General features: G+C 37.4%; 3 protein-coding genes across 4 annotated transcripts in view; 1 reads left to right on the top strand and 2 right to left on the bottom strand.

The window, feature by feature from the left end:
* The first annotated feature begins 2,582 nt into the window (after positions 1 to 2,582).
* On the top strand, positions 2,583 to 3,485 carry LOC102801339 (sulfotransferase 2B1-like). Its single transcript, XM_085491865.1, has one exon. It carries the CDS (start codon positions 2,583 to 2,585, stop codon positions 3,483 to 3,485), a length of 903 nt encoding a protein of 300 aa, XP_085347991.1.
* A 792-nt stretch (positions 3,486 to 4,277) lies between these two features.
* LOC146732637 (uncharacterized) lies at positions 4,278 to 8,255 on the bottom strand. The gene has a single exon (XM_085491864.1). The coding sequence runs from the start codon at positions 8,253 to 8,255 to the stop codon at positions 4,278 to 4,280; it is 3,978 nt and encodes a 1,325-aa protein (XP_085347990.1).
* A 6,547-nt stretch (positions 8,256 to 14,802) lies between these two features.
* LOC100373383 (glycosaminoglycan xylosylkinase-like) overlaps positions 14,803 to 19,666 on the bottom strand; it is a 33,386-nt gene continuing 28,522 nt past the window's right edge. For both annotated transcript variants that reach the window (XM_085491813.1, XM_085491814.1), the window contains exon 9: positions 14,803 to 17,770. In XM_085491813.1, coding sequence (XP_085347939.1) covers positions 17,551 to 17,770 — 220 coding nt within the window. In that variant the 3' untranslated portion in view covers positions 14,803 to 17,550. The remainder of the gene's footprint in view (positions 17,771 to 19,666) is intronic.

The raw sequence follows: 19,666 nt of genomic DNA, 5'->3' as shown, positions 1-19,666 counted from the left end.
AAGACAAAACATAATTGCACTGGCACACTCTTTCAGCAACCCCATTATTTCAAATAGTTGTCCCCCTTACTATATCTATATTAGAGCAATGACGTACTTGTTGTACCATGACAACCAATGGTGAATAGAGAAAACCTTTTGTAATTGATTGCTGAGATAGAACAGTCAGTGAAATCTTTTGAATCAGATATGAACTGCAGTTGTTAGCTTCTCAGTTAGGTCTGTATGCGTAGACAGTGCATAGTGCATCGACTGTCAAGGGACTACTTGATCTGATCTATTCGTGCTTTTACGCATGTCTCCGTACCTATATCTGTATCTTCACACACCTAGCTACAAACTCAGTGCATATAGTCTCACACCTAGCAGGGAGTCGGCTCTGACATTCCCCCGACGCATAGGAAACAAGTAAGTCACTCGGATACACATTGTTCGTCATTTCCCTTGAAGAATTCAGAAAAAAGAATTCCCAAACCATATGTAGCAGGCTATACCGAGCAGTTTATTGATCCACTAAACACAGAACTGACCTTGAAGCGCCTAACTGTGGGCGTAGTTATTATTTCATGCGCAAGTTGATTCAAGATGGCGCCATGCAAAACTACTGCTAAAGTGACTCGAAACATTATATATATATGTATATATATATATGTATATATATATATATATATATATATATATATATATATATATATATATATATATATATATATATATATATATATATATATATATATATATATATGTTCTATTTTTATAGAAGAACCTTCCCAAATAAAAGAAATTCTAAAATTTAAAAATATAAGAGGTAGTCACTAAACCATGTACTTTCACACTCAAGCAAGAGAATAGACGTGTTGGTGAACTAGCCTTGCACTGTGAGTGTTTTATTGTTTACACTCTGTAAAATACCATTTATTTCACACACAAAAATTTTAAAAAAAAGAACTGCAGACCTCACCATATTTCCACATACAAAAATACACATAATATTTCTATTTAATTTATTTTATTTAAAAAAAAATTTAGAAGCATAACAATACAACGACTGGATTTGGTGTCACAGTTTGCTCCCATTTCATACTGAAATATTGCCAGCAATAATTAATAAAGCTTGTTCAGAAAACCATATATTCCCGACATCATATTCAATGGCTAGTTTTCAGGATCTACAACAGTAAATAAATAAACAGAAATCATTGTGATGCCATGTTTTTAGACGACACTGCCATATCGCACAGATATTCAACACCGCCATATCGAATTTCGATTTGGACCATACCATTTCAAGCTGCAGGGTGTCTAAACAATGACTCAACAAACAATAAACACATCTTCCACCCACCACACAAATTTTAGCCACAATTGAACCAAGAAAGCAACAAATATCAGGCTGCATCTTGAAAACAACGAGATACCACATTACAACCAGTCATTACAAATATGAAATCCTCCACCCCTCCCAGTACACCCTACAGCATTAATGGTTCCTATACTCATTTGCATCTATGTACAACAAGCTTAGCCAATAGATGCACCTAACTCATCAAACTTTTGACCAGCCACCAAACATTACGTTGGTTTGTTTTTGTCGTTTTTTCGGCATTTTTTAATTTGTGGCTTATCACTTCAAAACATTGTGATCGTTGACTTCTATATAATTATTAAAAACTGTTTAACCAATATTTAGCTCCACTGTCATCGTAAGTGACAGAGCGGAGCTTATCATATCACAGTGTGCCTTGGAACTATAATCAACTGTACGCCTAGTCTCCGTGTGGGAGTTGGGGAGGGGTATCGGCTGGTATCTAGTGTAAGAATCAATCACGAATCAGTTGAGCGAGGCTAACAGAGTCGTAAGCTTAATTGCCTTGATAAGTGATGTGTAGTTGCTTTCGGTGTTCCATTTTGGTCCATTTCGACGATATTTTAAATTCTCTAATTTAGGTGGAAATTTTTGCCAGTTTTTGGTCAAAAATGTTATTGTTGAACTCTTCTTAAAAATCGCTACTCCAATTGCTTCGATACTTGATATACGTTTACTTTGGATTGACCTCTGTTAGATTATTGTACCCAGCACACGCTGTATCCGTCAAATGAACCAAACATGGTAGCTTCGCCCATGAAATGAAACACTGTTCCGCTGTCTTGTAAGTTTCAGTACAAGTATCAAATAAACAATTGAGGCCATGCCTTACTTGTGTCGTATATCATTTAAAGGGCTGTGGTGAGAAAGAGATCAAAAAGTTCAACCTGTTTGCATATACCTATCAATCATTACTGGGAGCAACTGCAGTCATTCGTATGCAAACTAATCACGATAAATGGCGTATTATTGCCAACCACAATTCTAGAATAGTCAATCTTTTGATATTTACTCCTGCTATAATGGAAATAAAGAGGTCACGATCACATTTCCAGGCACAAAGCGCTGTATATAATAGTATATAATAGTGAACTTGTTGGAACGACGTCGCATCGCTCAGAATCTGACCTTTATACCTTTTACTCTAAAAGAAACCTGTCTGTGTGTAACCCTTCATTTTTATATATACACGTTTTTTTTTTTGTTTTTTTTAGAAATGTCGGATCCTATGGCTATATTCAAAAATGAAGGGGTCAGTTTTATTGATGGGTTACATGACATTGGTGCATTGAAGGCAAGGCGAATTGATTTATGGGATATTCGAGACGATGACATCATCATCAACACATTCCCCAAATCCGGAACCACTTGGATGCTACGACTTGTGTCTGAAATGTACCCTGATCTACATTGGCAGCTCAAGCCCACAAATCTAGCTACCAGGCCATGTTATTTCTATGAGGATGCAGATTCACTTTCCGGAAGCTATGCAGTTCACGTGAAAGCAACACATACGACTTTGCACGAAATGCCATCTCCCCGGTTGATGTATTGCCATGCGCCCGTCGAATACTTTCACTCAGCGTGGAGGCAGAACAGTGTTAGATGCAAAATCATTTATATTACCAGAAACCCGAAAGATGTATGCACTTCCCTGTTTCATTACCTAAATTCCGACAGAACCTACCATGTCTGGGATGATTTTGTGACACAGTTTGTCAACGGAAATGTTATGTTCGGACCATGGGCGGATCACGTGATCGGGTGGAGACGTTTTGGAATTGAGGATGGTGTACTGCACGTGACATACGAAGACATGAAAACGGATCTAAAGTCAGTGTCATCTCAAATATCTCAGTTTCTTTCTCGCCCAATTGATGATGATCAACTTAACCGAGCTTTGAATAAGAGTACTTTTCAATTAATGAAAGAAGCTGGAGATGACGATTATTTTATGCCGCCAAGAGACGAGACATCTTGGTGGGCAGGTGAGACATTTTTCCGGAAGGGGAAAATTGGAGATTGGAAATCTCATTTCACTGTTGCACAGAATGAAATGTTTGATGATAAGATATCAAGAATATTGGAAGAGAATGGTGTCACACTGGTGTATGAATAACAATATGTTATGATAATGTAAAAACATGATACTGTGTGCGTTTGTATTGCAATAACATTTGTTTTAACGGTATAGTAGTCAGAACCACTGAAACCATCGGTGACTTATTGGAATGGTGAGTCATTTTAATATTCAAAACTGTACCTTAGAACTTGGAATCCCGCGGTGGACAGACATACAAATACATCAAGGGAAAGCCGAAATCCAAAACATTACAGTGCATCTGTAACCGATTGAAATAATTAGAACTTAATGATTTCATGCGATTAAGAGTAGGTTCTAACTGAGTATGTATTGTAAGTCAATAGACCCAGGGTACGATAGCTAGTACATGTTAGTATATGTATACCAGCTGGTGTTTATTGATACTTGAGAACCCACTATCAGTTGGTGAGAGTGACAGTTAATTAGTGTTATGGCTAGTGTGTGTGAACTTCAGTTAAAACTACAGGGAAAGTTAATAAGTCATTAATACCGAGAATAACACGGAAATATAACGCAACTCACCAAAAACAAATATGGCGCCACACACACTAACATAACGACTCCAGTCCGACCCAAACGTCTTCGGAAAGCTCCGGAAATAAGGGACGTCCCATAGATAAAGTTCGCAGGGGGAAAAAGGTAAACCATAGTTATCAAACTCCACTCTATCTGTTTCTTTTATAAGGCGAGGTAACAGTTTATAAATTGAATAACACAAAGTCTTCAAATGTTCAATAGAAAATCGTTAACCCGAAACTTGAACAGTAACACAACACAACACAGGAACATAGTTGAAATTATAGTTTCTTAAATGTCCAAAACTCCTTCTTCCAGCGTCTTCATCAATTGTAGAGGAGATGCTCCTTTCTTAGTTAAACAGTCTGCCAACTGTTTAGTAGTGTCTGACCAGATCACTTCTTTCACCTGTTTACTTTCTACCAATTCTTTTATACCACTTATCTCTATTCTTAGTCTTTTCTCACTGACTAATTTGGTAGACCTAATTGCCTCATATAGAGATTTGCAATCTGTTATGCAGGTAAGTGATAAAGTTTCTGGATCAGGTATTCCTGTAGTCAGTTCAGCATACAGAGTGGCAATGAATACGCCTGCATCAATGGCATCAGCCATTGCCAACGTCTCTCCTGCTAATGTGCTTCGGACAACCCGGCGGATTTTACGAGAGTTCCAACATATTGGTGAGAACTTTCCTGATTGTCCCCATAAGAAAATAAGATACCCCTCTTGACTGCCACCATCTGGGAGGTTTCCCAAGGACGCATCGCTGAATACAATGAGAGATAGTTTACCCTCTCCCAGATATTGAAACTTCAGAGGCACCGATTCTGATTTGACTTTTCTGATCACTTTGTTAACATCAAGAAGTGCTCTTACTGTCCCGTCCTTGACTCGCGATGCTAAACTACATGCATCATACAACACATCTGGTCTACTTTGGTGCGCTATCCATAATATCTGTCCAATTTTTGACCTCATTAAATCTATCTCTTTGTCTGTAAGAGGGTGGTCCTTTTGCTTAGCTCTGGATTTGTCAATATGAATCTGTCTTAGGTTATCTGCATAATCAGTCTGATGTAGAGCTATTCCAAAATCTTCACTAACTAGCCCGATTCCTATGTATTGGAATGCACAACTATCTTCTTTACCTATGGAAAATTCAGTTCTCACTTGATCAACAATTGAGGATTCAAATTGTTTAGTACCGCCCCATATAAAATCATCAACGTGGCTTGCTAATATGCCAACGAGACAACCATACTTATCCATCCAGTAGAAAACTGCAGGGTCTACCTTTGACACTGTTGCACCTAATCTTCTCATCACCGACCTTACTTTCTGGTACCAGTGTAAAGATGCATCACCCAACCCATACACACATTTCTTAAGATGCCATATAACGTTAGTACAATTTGCCTCTTTGGGTGGCTGGATATATACTTCTCTTCCAATTTCTTGTCCTTGTAGGAATGCTGTTTTTATATCCATTGAATATGGCTTCCATTTATTCTGTGCTAACAGCGCCAGAATCAGTCTTAACGACTCCTTTCCGCAGGTGGGGGAATCTTTAAGTATCTGATTACTCTCCATTTCTTCAAATCCGCGTGCTACAAGTCTAGCCTTCATGGTTTGTACACCTTGCTCTGTAGTTTTCAAAGTGCACACCCATCTGGTCGATATGCACTTTTGACCATCATCTGGAATTTCCTCATAGACGGCATTTAATTTCCAGTTGTTCAATTCTTTTGATTTGGCCTCCTCAAATGACAAGTTCTCACAAACCAACACATCTTCGTCATTCTTGCTCTCATCATTACTGGTAGGATTTATCACTTGAAGTTCATTAGCTTGTGTTAGATCTACAGATTGTTTGACACCTTCTAGCTGTGTAGGTTTTAAGTATTCTAGATTATACCAGTTACAATATTTGCCAGTGACTTTGCCACCACGATTCAGTACCTTGGCAGTAAGTTGCTCACCTGTATCTTTGTGTTTATATGCTATGGTGTTGCCAGGCTTAATTGCCAGATAGGTATTGGTCGTGTCAGCAATTGTAGGACTAGGATTTTCATCAGGTTCTTCATTCCTAGTTTCCATATCATCATCTGGTTCCATATCTTGAGTCTTTGTCACAGCAGGAATACATGCATTTCTTTCAGTTTGTATGCCTTCATGTTTACCACTGTCTACAGACCAAATTTCTCTTTTTAATCTGCACTGATGAACTCTAACTATCATTCCAGCATGACGTACAAATATCACAGCACCATCACATCCTATTACTACTGCTGGTCCTTTCCATTCAGCAGCACCCGGTCTTTTGTAATAGACTTTGTCCCCCATCCTCACTGATTCTGTAGCAGGTCTTACTTGCTTCCTTAGTGCTCGTCTAATTCTTTCTGAACATTCAGATTCTGTGAATATACGTCTAGCATTGTACAGACCAGAAATGTGTTTAGCCACAACTTCACTTGTTGTAATCCCTTCTAGAGCAGGAGGTTCATCAACTAGTGTAGAGGGTAGATTTGGGTTTTTTCCATAAACAAGTTGATATGAACTATATCCGTGTACATTACACAAACTATTCTTTGCTGACAAAGCCCAGCTAAGCGCCGTCTCCCAGTCCAAACTTTTTTCTGACTTAACTTTTCTCAGAATTTCTGTTAACGATTGGTTGTGTCTCTCCAGAAGCCCATTGCTCCATGGACTGTAAGCTGCAGTAGTTTTGAACTCAATGTTAAAATTCTCACACATGTCCATTACCTCCTTATTGTTAAACTCACCACCATTGTCGCTGAACAATCTCCTTGGTGCCCCATGAATGCTAATCCAATGCTGGATAAAGTTCTGTACAAAAACAGACGGTTTCTTACTGGTAATTATGGATCCAGCACTAAATCTAGAAAACTCATCTATGATGTGTAAATACCATAGGTTACTTTCCAACTCATGCAAATCGACAGCTACAGTCTCGTTAAAATCAGAAGCTAATGGAAAACCAACTGCAGGCTTGGGAGATTGTTTTTTATATTTGAAGCACACTTCACAGTTGTCAATCACTTCCACCAGATTCTGAAAGACATTTTTATCTTTTGTGCCAGCATTCTCCAATAATTTTCTTAATCGTTCTGCCGAGGCATGCCCAAATTGGCGGTGCAGTTTTACCAGGATTTTCTTTTGATCCACTCTGTTTATATTCTCACCAATCAGTACCATTTCACTTTCAGTCACCTCAGGCTCTGTATCATCAGCCATCAAGGCCATAGCTTGTTGATCAGTAATTTTGTTCTCTTTGAATTTTCTGATGTCAACACAATAATGTCCGCTTGATGTGAATTCTAGTTTAACAGGCTCTTTGAACATTTCTGCTTTGTCGTTGCAAATATCTAATTTTGTCTCAGCTCTCTTTAATGATGTTTTACTCAGCAACAGAGGTATATCTACATCTACCACTTCTGTATCAATCTTGCAAATATTGTTTCCTATCTTTGCCGGTAGTATGACATTTTCCTTTGAAATTATCTTCTTACCATCACCAAATTTGAAGGCTTTATTACTGCATTTCCTGATAACCGCCTTTTTCTGTATGGTGTCGAGATCATCCACATAATTTTCCAGCCATTTCCTTCCACACACAGTGCGTGTACATGCAGTGTCAATTATAGCACACCCAAATGACTCAGTCATTAAAATCTCATTATCAGGCTGTTCTTTAGTAAGTAAAGTTATATTACATGTCTCATTAATCGGATCATTCTCTTGAACCATGCATGCCTTTTGTTCATCTTTGTCTGGGCAATTCTTAGCCCAGTGGAATACTGACTGGCAGACCATGCATCTGGTTCTCTTCCCATATCTATCCAATGGATTTGTACCTCTAGGGGTTTCCGAGTTATCCGAATTTCTGTACTTTTTGGGTTGCTTATATGATGGAGAGGCCTTTTTGCCACTGGAGAACTTGGAATTATTAAATCTTTCAGTGACATATGCCGATTCCTGTTTTATCGTGATGCCAGAGGCGCAATTCCCGCATAAATCACTTTCCCCAGTCACGTGATCCCCGGAAAAAATTCTCTTCAAGGCCGATTTCATTGATGCAAACTTTAAATCAGACGCCGCTGTTAACACCATTTGCCTCTCGGTCTTATCTAATTGGGCTTTATCCAACAGCTTGAAGGCAAGAACAGCATCGGGAAGGGTCATTTGGTACTTTTGACATTGGGTATACAGTCGTTCGTACTCAACGATAAATTCCGCCATCGGCATGTTTTCCTTTCTTCAGTAAGACTCAAATTTTGAATAGGCATCGTACGCAAGATCGACTGTTTCTTTCATAAATAAAGAATCCAGTTCTCTAAGCAAAATATCCAAACCATCTTCCTTATTAAGCTCACTTACTTCTATATCAAGCGCCTTCGCTTTGGCTTGGCCAGTGAGTGACAGAGTTACCGCTAACGCCTGTTTCTTTTTCTCGATGTCGGTCATCAGTCTCCATATTTTAACTTCATTTTTCCATGTTTCGTAAACCGCATCGGAAGCAAACACGGGTGGATTCTTGTAATTATTTGCCATGTTTATGCTCTGCTACCATTTAATAAGTCATTAATACCGAGAATAACACGGAAATATAACGCAACTCACCAAAAACAAATATGGCGCCACACACACTAACATAACGACTCCAGTCCGACCCGAACGTCTTCGGAAAGCTCCGGAAATAAGGGACGTCCCATAGATAAAGTTCGCAGGGGGAAAAAGGTAAACCATAGTTATCAAAGTAAGAATTAGGTCAAAGCCAATTATGTGGTAATGAGTATAATTAGCAAAGATTTAATGTTTGAAGATTAGCCGTAGTATATCATAGATAATTTGTGATTTTTATTAGGAGCTTTTGAGCATTGCTTAATCGCTTCCAGAATTACTGTGCTTGAATTAAGTTTCCTATACAGAGTACTATAGCTTTCTTGGTAGCTATGGGGGTAACCATGGAGAAATTAATAAGTTAACTAATTAGACATATGATAATAGTGTATTGACGTAGGTTTCTTTATTTTTTAGTTTTATTGTTATTGATAATCACGCACAATTATCCAGATTTTCAAAGTTATAAGCACATTCCAGGCAATTTTCCCACTTTTTCAGAAACAATGGGCTGAGCTGTGTTTCACTCCATATAGGGATCGGGGGGGAGGGGGATTTTAGAATCATTAATACCTGTCGAAAAGTACACCGTCATCAGATGATGAACTCCTTGACCTATGGGGTACGTCCAAGAGTGAATTTACCCCCAGTAAAGATACTAACTTAGCTTGCAGTTTTGAATTAGTCAGCAGATAGTTCCCAGACAGTGTCGACAGTGTTTTGGGACAGCTCTGTGAGGAGCAGTTGCATTCCTGCTTAAACCAGGAGTTAGCTGGAATGTGGTTCTCATATTCAGAGAGCTTATAGGAGGAACTCAGAGAACTTTGTTTCCGGGAAATCGGACTAGAATCAACGTTTCCAGCTGTATTTCAAGATTTCCTATGCAACGGGAGTGGGTGAATCTCACCCTGAACTTTTGGTGACACTGTGGTGACATCAGTTCTCATCCATCAAAAGAACCGCTGACTAGTGACATCTGTTGGTAGCTGTAACTAAGCTAATATAGGGTACAGTAGTTCTACCTCTCAACTTTCTACTTTCAAACTGTCTGCTGAATAACACTTGTACTGTGAGTTGGGATTGGTAGTCAAGTTGTGTCCCACTGTACAGAGAACTATTTCTGAATTATGACGATTGATTATGACTATTGTTCAGAATTTCTATGAATGAACTTTTGATAACATTGTTGTTAAACAGCGCCCTCAACGCTGTACCTGGGTAATTACCGGACACACCCAGGCCACGCCCGATTTCGTCGTGTAGCGCACCCAACGGTGTCTTTTGTCAAGCCTCAGGAACTGCACACAGAAGCTGACTGTGAGTGAATTGTGACCTGATGTGAACATCGATGCTGAACTTTTGATGTATTCATGCGTTTGTTATTTATTCACACCCGTGTTTTTGATTGATTGATGATTATTGTTCATTTATTGTTGATAACATTGGCTTTGTTTGGGACAAATTAGCTGATTTTATTATTCATTGAGGGACCGATTAGCACATTTAAACCCAAACTCTAATTAGCTAAGGTTAGGTTTTCTTTCTTTGATATATTTTCAGGATATCCTATCTCACATTTATATGCATATGCTAATTATTGTACCTTTGTTTATTTTACTGAAGTAGATTGCATTAAAGATTGTGGAGTTAAAGTGCCTGTGTGTGCCGCCTGGTTTTGTGGCCCCTGCTTCCGGTCTTGGTGACTATATCAATGAACCACATGTATCTTTCCTGTGCCGAGCTCTAAAATTTATCTTTCCCGTACACATTTGTCCCACTGAATCAATGATCTGTGAGGCTTTGTGAACGGTGTGTTACACATCAAATGAACATCACCAATCTCTAATCTGGCAGTACAGAGCATTAAATTAGCATCACCAATCTTTAATCTGGCAGTACAGAGCATTAAATTAGCATCACTAATCTCTAATCTAGCAGTACAGTGCATCAAATGAGCATCACCAAACTCAAATCTGGCAGTACAGAGCATTAAATTAGCATCACCAATCTTTAATCTGGCAGTACAGAGCATTAAATTAGCATCACTAATCTCTAATCTAGCAGTACAGTGCATCAAATGAGCATCACCAAACTCAAATCTGGCAGTACAGAGCATCAAATGAGCATCACCAATCTCTAATCTGGCAGTACAGAGCATTAAATTAGCATCACCAATCTCTAATCTGGCAGTACAGAGCATCAAATGAGCATCACCAATCTCTAATCTGGCAGTACAGAGCATCAAATGAGCATCACCAATCTCTAATCTGGCAATACAGAGCATCAAATTAGCATCACCAATCCTTAATCTGGCAGTACAGAGCATCAAATGAGCATCACCAATCTCTAATCTGGCAGTACACAATATCAAATGAGCATCACCAACCTCTAATCTGGCAGTACAGAGCATTAAATTAGCATCACCAATCTCTAATCTGGCAGTACAGAGCATCAAATGAGCATCACCAATCTCTAATCTGGCAGTACAGAGCATCAAATGAGCATCACCATTCTCTAATCTTGCAGTACAGTGCATCAAATGAGCATCACCATTCTCTAATCTTGCAGTACAGAGCATTGAATGAGCATCACCATTCTCTAATCTTGCAGTACAGTGCATCAAATGAGCATCACCAAACTCAAATCTGGCAGTACAGAGTATCAAATGAGCATCACCATTCTCTAATCTTGCAGTACAGTGCATCAAATGAGCATCACCAACCTCAAATCTGGCAGTACAGAGCATCAAATGAGCATAACCATTCTCTAATCTTGCAGTACAGTGCATCAAATGAGCATCACCAACCTCTAATCTGGCAGTACAGAGCATTAAATTAGCATCACCAATCTCTAATCTGGCAGTACAGAGCATCAAATGAGCATTATCAATCTCTAATCTGGCAGTACAGTGCATCAAATGAGCATCACCAAACTCAAATCTGGCAGTACACATCATCAAATGAGCATCACCATTCTCTAATCTTGCAGTACAGTGCATCAAATGAACATTACCAAACTCAAATCTGGCAGTACAGAGCATTGAATGAGCATCACTATTCTCTAATATGGCAGTACAGAACATCAAATAAGCATCACCAATCTCTAGTCTGGCAGTACAGTGCATCAAATGAGCATCAGCAAACTAAAATCTGGCAGTACAGAGCATCAAATGAGCATCACCAATCTCTAATCTGGCAATACAGTGCATCAAATAAGCATCACCAAACACAAATCTGGCAGTACAGAGCATCAAATGAGCATCATCAATCTCTAATCTGGCAGTACAGTGCATCAAATGAGCATCACCATTCTCTAATCTTGCAGTACAGTGCATCAAATGAGCATCACCAACCTCAAATCTGGCAGTACAGAGCATCAAATGAGCATAACCATTCTCTAATCTTGCAGTACAGTGCATCAAATGAGCATCACCAACCTCTAATCTGGCAGTACAGAGCATTAAATTAGCATCACCAATCTCTAATCTGGCAGTACAGAGCATCAAATGAGCATTATCAATCTCTAATCTGGCAGTACAGTGCATCAAATGAGCATCACCAAACTCAAATCTGGCAGTACACATCATCAAATGAGCATCACCATTCTCTAATCTTGCAGTACAGTGCATCAAATGAACATTACCAAACTCAAATCTGGCAGTACAGAGCATTGAATGAGCATCACTATTCTCTAATATGGCAGTACAGAACATCAAATAAGCATCACCAATCTCTAGTCTGGCAGTACAGTGCATCAAATGAGCATCAGCAAACTAAAATCTGGCAGTACAGAGCATCAAATGAGCATCACCAATCTCTAATCTGGCAATACAGTGCATCAAATAAGCATCACCAAACACAAATCTGGCAGTACAGAGCATCAAATGAGCATCATCAATCTCTAATCTGGCAGTACAGTGCATCAAATAAGCATCACCATTCTCTAATCTTGCAGTACAGTGCATCAAATGAGCATCACCAAACTCAAATCTGGCAGTACAGAGCATCACCAAACTCAAATCTGGCAGTACAGAGCATTGAATGAGCATCACCAATCTCTAATCTGGCAGTACAGTGCATCAAATGAGCATCACCAACCTCTAATCTGGCAGTACAGAGCATTAAATTAGCATCACCAATCTCTAATCTGGCAGTACAGAGCATTAAATTAGCATCACCAATCTCTAATCTTGCAGTACAGTGCATCAAATGAGCATCACCAAACTCAAATCTGGCAGTACAGAGCATTAAATTAGCATCACCAATCTCTAATCTGGCAGTACAGAGCATTAAATTAGCATCACCAATCTCTAATCTTGCAGTACAGTGCATCAAATGAGCATCACCAAACTCAAATCTGGCAGTACAGAGCATTAAATTAGCATCACCAATCTCTAATCTGGCAGTACAGAGCATTAAATTAGCATCACCAATCTCTAATCTTGCAGTACAGTGCATCAAATGAGCATCACCAAACTCAAATCTGGCAGTACAGAGCATCAAATGAGCATCATCAATCTCTAATCTGGCAGTACAGTGTATAAAATGAGCATCACCAATCTCTAATCTGGCAATACAGTGCATCAAATAAGCATCACCAAACACAAATCTGGCAGTATAGAGCATCAAATGAGCATCACCAAACTCAAATCTGGCAGTACAGAGCATCATCAATCTCTAATCTGGCAGTACAGAGTATCAAATGAGCATCATTAATCTCTAATCTTGCAGTACAGTGCATAAAATGAGCATCACCAAACTCAAATCTGGCAGTACAGAGCATCAAATGAGCATCATCAATCTCTAATCTTGCAGTACAGTGCATCAAATGAGCATCACCAAACTCAAATCTGGCAGTACAGAGCATCAAATGAGCATCATCAATCTCTAATCTGGCAGTACAGTGTATAAAATGAGCATCACCAATCTCTAATCTGGCAATACAGTGCATCAAATAAGCATCACCAAACACAAATCTGGCAGTATAGAGCATCAAATGAGCATCACCAAACTCAAATCTGGCAGTACAGAGCATCATCAATCTCTAATCTGGCAGTACAGAGTATCAAATGAGCATCATTAATCTCTAATCTTGCAGTACAGTGCATAAAATGAGCATCACCAAACTCAAATCTGGCAGTACAGAGCATCAAATGAGCATCATCAATCTCTAATCTTGCAGTACAGTGCATAAAATGAGCATCACCAAACTCAAATCTGGCAGTACAGAGCATCAAATGAGCATCATCAATCTCTAATCTGGCAGTACAGTGTATAAAATGAGCATCACCAATCTCTAATCTGGCAATACAGTGCATCAAATAAGCATCACCAAACACAAATCTGGCAGTATAGAGCATCAAATGAGCATCACCAAACTCAAATCTGGCAGTACAGAGCATCACCAAACTCAAATCTGGCAGTACAGAGTATCAAATGAGCATCATTAATCTCTAATCTTGCAGTACAGTGCATAAAATGAGCATCACCAAACTCAAATCTGGCAGTACAGAGCATCAAATGAGCATCATCAATCTCTAATCTTGCAGTACAGTGCATAAAATGAGCATCACCAAACTCAAATCTGGCAGTACAGAGCATTGAATGAGCATCACCAATCTCTAATCTGGCAGTACAGAGCATCAAATGAGCATCATCAATCTGGCCATACATATGGTTTTAAAACGTAGTATACTAACAAAATAGAGTAAGATATGCATGTGCAAATTTTAAATTAAATGTTTTCAGCCATAGGCAATTGTGATGCCCACACTAAAGCGGCATGCGGCATACCTTTGGAACTGTAGTTCACAGTTCTACAGTTCTCACAGCAAAAGGTTAAATTGTAATACCTCAGGTGGTAAACAAGCTTCCCGCTGTCTTGGAGGAGTATTCATTGTCAAAACAGACTTCTATTTAGTTCAAATGGGATTTCTAAAACGACTTGTATTTTCAACACTAATCTGAGCGTTTTCGACCTAATCCTAGGGAGCCCTTGATTAGTTCCTATTTGGGAGGAGCTATTAAAACATCTCAAAATATTGAGATCCTGTAAAAATAAAGGTCATGACCGAGAAATGCCTAGAAGTTACTATCGATTGGGTATGTAGTAGGTATGGCTAAATAGAGTAAAACGCAATTTCCAGTACATCTATTCAAACAAATAAACAAAATCATGTTTCAAACGATGTTATTTTATTTTATAAAAGAATCATTTTAGAAATACATAACAGAGCAAACAATAAATACTTTAGCATTTTAGTTTTAAATCCTGCAGATCATGTGGACTGTAGAGGGCGCTATACAGTTTGAAATATGAAAAACTATCTAGCCATTTTATTTTTAATAAATTTATTAACTTTGAAAAATTTCAGAGATTATTTCAATTTTACACACAGTAAACTACAAGTTTTACAGTAAGTATATACAGAAATAAGATACACATTAAAACCTAGACTGGCGCAGTCGAGGCGATTAATTTGTTTTTTGTAGTTTAAATAAAATTAAAAAATTCACGAAATGGAGGTGTTAGGGCGAAATCACCCCGACTGGTTTATTCTGCAGGAAATTCATTGCTATTAAATATTCATGAATTGCACGTATTCTAGTGAGGTGGGCGCGGAAATACGTGCATAATGAGGTCAACATGGTAAATGTCACACTGCAGACCCAACATGGCGGCACGTTTGTAGTCGTCGTTTCTGATTCATCACAATGTGTAAAAAAATAACTCGTACTAGTTGTGGAATAAAAAAAAAATCGGCTGCTACAATCAGCCGACGTCTTTTCGGTCAGAGGTCAGTTGAAGAGACGTTGTGATTGGCCTAGATGATTGTCAATTAAAACACTCATTAACATAATTACCCGTTGAAAAATCGACTGGTTCCTGCAGTGTCGATAGAGGGCCATGCAGAATAAACCAGTCGGGGTGATTTCGCAGTTACAGGTGATTTCGCGCTAACACCATTTCACGATTTTGTTTTTATTGTATTTAAACTACAAAAACAAATTAATCGCCCCGACTGTGCCAGTCTAATTAAAACCTTCCATTCTGACATTGCAGCTTGATGTAATTTGTTATTACTTTCTTTGTTACAACCTCAGTAGAAGCACTGGACAATATTAGTATGGGGGGAGGGCAATCAAATTCTGTATCGGATATGCAATTAAATGATCTTCTCAGGAACATACCTAAATAACTGTTTTTAAACTAACAAAAATGTCTTTATTCATTATCCATATTCTCCATTACAGTATAGGAATTCAGGGAATTCAGGATTGGACAACACAGCAACACAGCATACCCCCCTCCCCCAATCACAAAACATGGCTTGTCTCTTTCATCAGAAAAATTGAAATACAATTTTTTGTTTTCACATTATAACTGTATAACTCTGAACATAGAAAATATTCTTTTTATCTGTTGAAGTTTACTGGTACTTTTGAAGTTCATTTACTTTTACAGAGTACATTTTACTCAGTTAGTTCATTGATTTTTCATTGTACTACATTTAAGTTCAAATATTAATTTGCATTATCAATCTATTATCCAATGAAAATTTGCTGGTATACTCTGTGATATCCAAGATGGCTGCTTTTGCATACCTTGAAGATACAACCTTCATCCTCATTGGTTTATTATCAGCTGTAATACAAGTACCAGTCCGAAGCAGCCAATTAGATGCAGTGTTTTAGCAGTACAAAAATAAGAAGTGAATTAGTTAGAACCAACAAAATCATTTTAGTCTTGCTTAGTTCATTATTAAAAGTAAAAATACTGTGAGCTCATTATTCAGTTTTATTAGCTGTCAAAAAAGTATTTGAAAACATTGTTGATATTTGTAGTAATATAATCAGCTTTGCTGTCTGAATTGCCAAAAGCTAAATATTTGAATAAATAAAAGGAGATTCTAAACAAACTGTATTTCTTCAAACCAGTTGAAAAACAAGCTGGTTTACCATTTTTCTGGCCGTTGCTTAACAACCACATCTTATAGTGTTTATGTAAACAAATTTCATCAAAAATATTGGCCAATCATGGACCAGAAACTCTTAGCAACAACAATTCTGCTGGTGTGCCTCTGAAATTAAATATTCAAACCTTTTATTTTGAATTATCACTCTTGAGAAGATGGAAAAATCATTTGACAACAATTTTTAATTTTTTTTTATCAATGCATAGCTGATCATCAGTGCATAATGAACTGTAAAAACATTTTGAAAATTTTGAAAGATGCCATATTATATTTGGTCTGAATAAGTCATCAAATCCACCATTTTGTTAATCCCAGTTTGTAGCTAATCCACTAATAATCTTTCACCTTTTCACCACCAGACTTTCTCGCGCAAATTTGTCTGCACTTTTTTCTTATATTCCTCTTTATTTCTGGAGATGAACCCTAATTTTGCAGCTAAACAGAGTGTGAGTCAATTTATGTTTTTACTTGAAACATTTGGTTATTTTTTCCCAATCTTCTGAAGAAAATGTTTTTTGTGAATTTGTGATGAAAAGAAGGAACTGGTGGTGAAAAGGCTAAAGTAGCCTTTAAAACCACAACTTAGCCGGTGAATGTACAAGGCAATTCTGAAAAGACATTGCTGGTAAATGTTTGAAAAAAAACCTGTTGATGTAATCCCCCTCAAATAGTCTATCATTTTAGAAATGAATGAATTGTCTTCATTGTAAAAGACAAAGCTAAGTTTAGAAACTGAAAAATGACTGCCATTGCTGAAATTAGTTTAACAAAAATAATGTGGCTCCAATGACAATATAACAAGAATTCTAGGTATATTCAAATTCTAACTAATTTTTTATTTTAATTTTTAAAAATACGGTTTATATAATCTGTAAAATGAACATGTACATGTGATGTACAAGAAATATGAATGGATTTTTTTTTTTTTTACAAAACATTGTTTTTTCATAATACTAGACCATCTACCATCACATGACTTTCTCCATTGCGTGAAATGCACTTCTGGATTTCTGATAAAACGGCACGCAACCGTCGATCCATGGCCTCGTAATGCAAGGGTACAAGTACAGGGCTGACTGGGTCATGTGATAGCGCTTGTTTCATGAACTCACTGAGTTTGCCATCAGACAAGGTCAGGAGCTTCTGGTAGGTAGCTCTTCTAATTCTGGGGAAAAAAAAAGAAAAATCATTTCGAAAGAATGGACATAATTTATGATTAGTTATTGGTCATTATCATAGCTGTTTTAAACTATCCAATGAGCTTTCAAGAATTTTTGTGGTCATATTTACAACGACAATTTGATTGGATGAAACTTTCCTAATTTGTGACAGCCTGGGTACAAATAAAATCTTATGATTCACACTTGTGGATTAAATGCCATAAGAAAAAAAAAATAAGATTTGAGGAGATTCAAGCCACTTGAAGATTACAAGTTAATTATACTTTCATTTTTAAGTGTTCATGCCATCAGGATACCATAAAAAAACAAGTCATGAATGACACTGCCTTCGCTAGTTGTCATTCTAAAGTTGCATGGACATAAATTGGCAAACGTGATTTCTATGGCATTTTCAAGTTTATAGCACTCTCCATCCAGGTCAGCATTATTCTCAGCAAGGAAACCAGATAGCACCAAACCAGTACAAGAGGTAAAATGACAAGGAAGTATACAAATCAGATCTGCAAATATGTAGAGTCAGTGTTGTGTCTGTTTGGATAAACTAGTTTGTGGCCCTGGATTAGTTTCAATATCTCTAATAAGGACAAGATTACTTCTCATACGACAATGATACAAATAAAGTGCAAAAATCCAGAAAAATATTATCAAGTTTTTATTATCAGACATTAATATTAACAAATCGTGTGAAATTTTATGTACAGAGAAAACACATATTTATGGTTTGGTTGACAGAACTTCTCAAAGTAAAAAAAGAGGACCTGCGAAACTTTATACAATTGTCAGACACGCAGTGAATAGTACCGGTATGTTTTTGTAATAAATGTAGTTCCAGTGCCTTTGCTTTCTGAGAAAAAAATCTGGCTCTGCACCTGAAAAAAAAAAAGAACATTTAGTCCAAAGTAAGCAGAGGTTGTAGCACATGTGCTCCCATTGGCTGTTAGATTTAATTAAAAAAGATATTTGAGTCTTTTAGTACGAAAAAATATTACTTTATAAATTTATACCAGCCAGAAAGAAATTGCAGTTCACACTGTACTATTTTAAACATGTTCTACCAAAGTCTAGGATGAACTAATTCAACAGTCTGTTTCCACTCTACAAAGTTGTCAAATTAATATTCACAGGATTCTGCAAAAATAAAATATTAAGAATGTGCAAAAAGCCGGAGTACTTGTGCCGAAAATTTCACTTGAGCTGAACCAAATGGATGCCAAGCTATCAAAAGAAATAAAAAAAAACTATTGAGAAAAATACAAAAAAATGCATTTAGTATAAAAGCAGATAGAAGTGCATAAAAAACTAATCAGCAGAGGTAGTGATCATGTAACCTAAGTGTATGTCAAATTTCCTTTGAACTGGATTGCATTGTCTCAGATTGGCTGCTAATTTGCATATTAATTTGCATAACTAATTAACATATTGTAGTTGTATTAAAATATTATATAAAATAATATCCGGAGTTTTGAAAAAAAAAATTATGACTATTAAGTCAACATCATTAAAATTGAGGATTACGTGAATTTGACCCCTCTCTAATATTATTTCACTATCCCTTAAAAACATGACCGCCGTTAAATCCCTCTCAATCGAGGTCCGTAATTTATTTTCCTGCTCATAATGGAGATAAATTATGGTAGCTAAACATTGAAATTGCCACCTTGACTTCAGTATCGAAATAAATAGCTGATTCGGAAAATGTGTCTCTGTTGACCGAGGTTCAATTTACCGATAAACTTCAACACCGCATGGAGCATGGAGGTCCCGGTCATGAGTGCAATAACGCACTCGAGTATCATATTTACTTCAAAGGTAATTTAAAAGTGATGATAGATTCATTGATATTGAATTACAGTACTTTTCAATTTCATCATTGCTTTCAA

The sequence above is a fragment of the Saccoglossus kowalevskii genome, chromosome 17 (genome assembly GCF_978046115.1).
Source record: "Saccoglossus kowalevskii chromosome 17, keSacKowa6.1, whole genome shotgun sequence".
Taxonomy (NCBI): domain Eukaryota; kingdom Metazoa; phylum Hemichordata; class Enteropneusta; family Harrimaniidae; genus Saccoglossus; species Saccoglossus kowalevskii.
Note: the sequence above shows the minus strand (reverse complement) of the source record. Positions and strands in the feature narration are given on the sequence as shown.

Bases quoted from the DNA above. Each gene is read 5' to 3' on its own strand.
- LOC102801339 (XM_085491865.1), top strand. From the start codon at position 2,583: ATGTCGGATCCTATGGCTATATTCAAAAATGAAGGGGTCAGTTTTATT.
- LOC146732637 (XM_085491864.1), bottom strand. From the start codon at position 8,255: ATGCCGATGGCGGAATTTATCGTTGAGTACGAACGACTGTATACCCAA.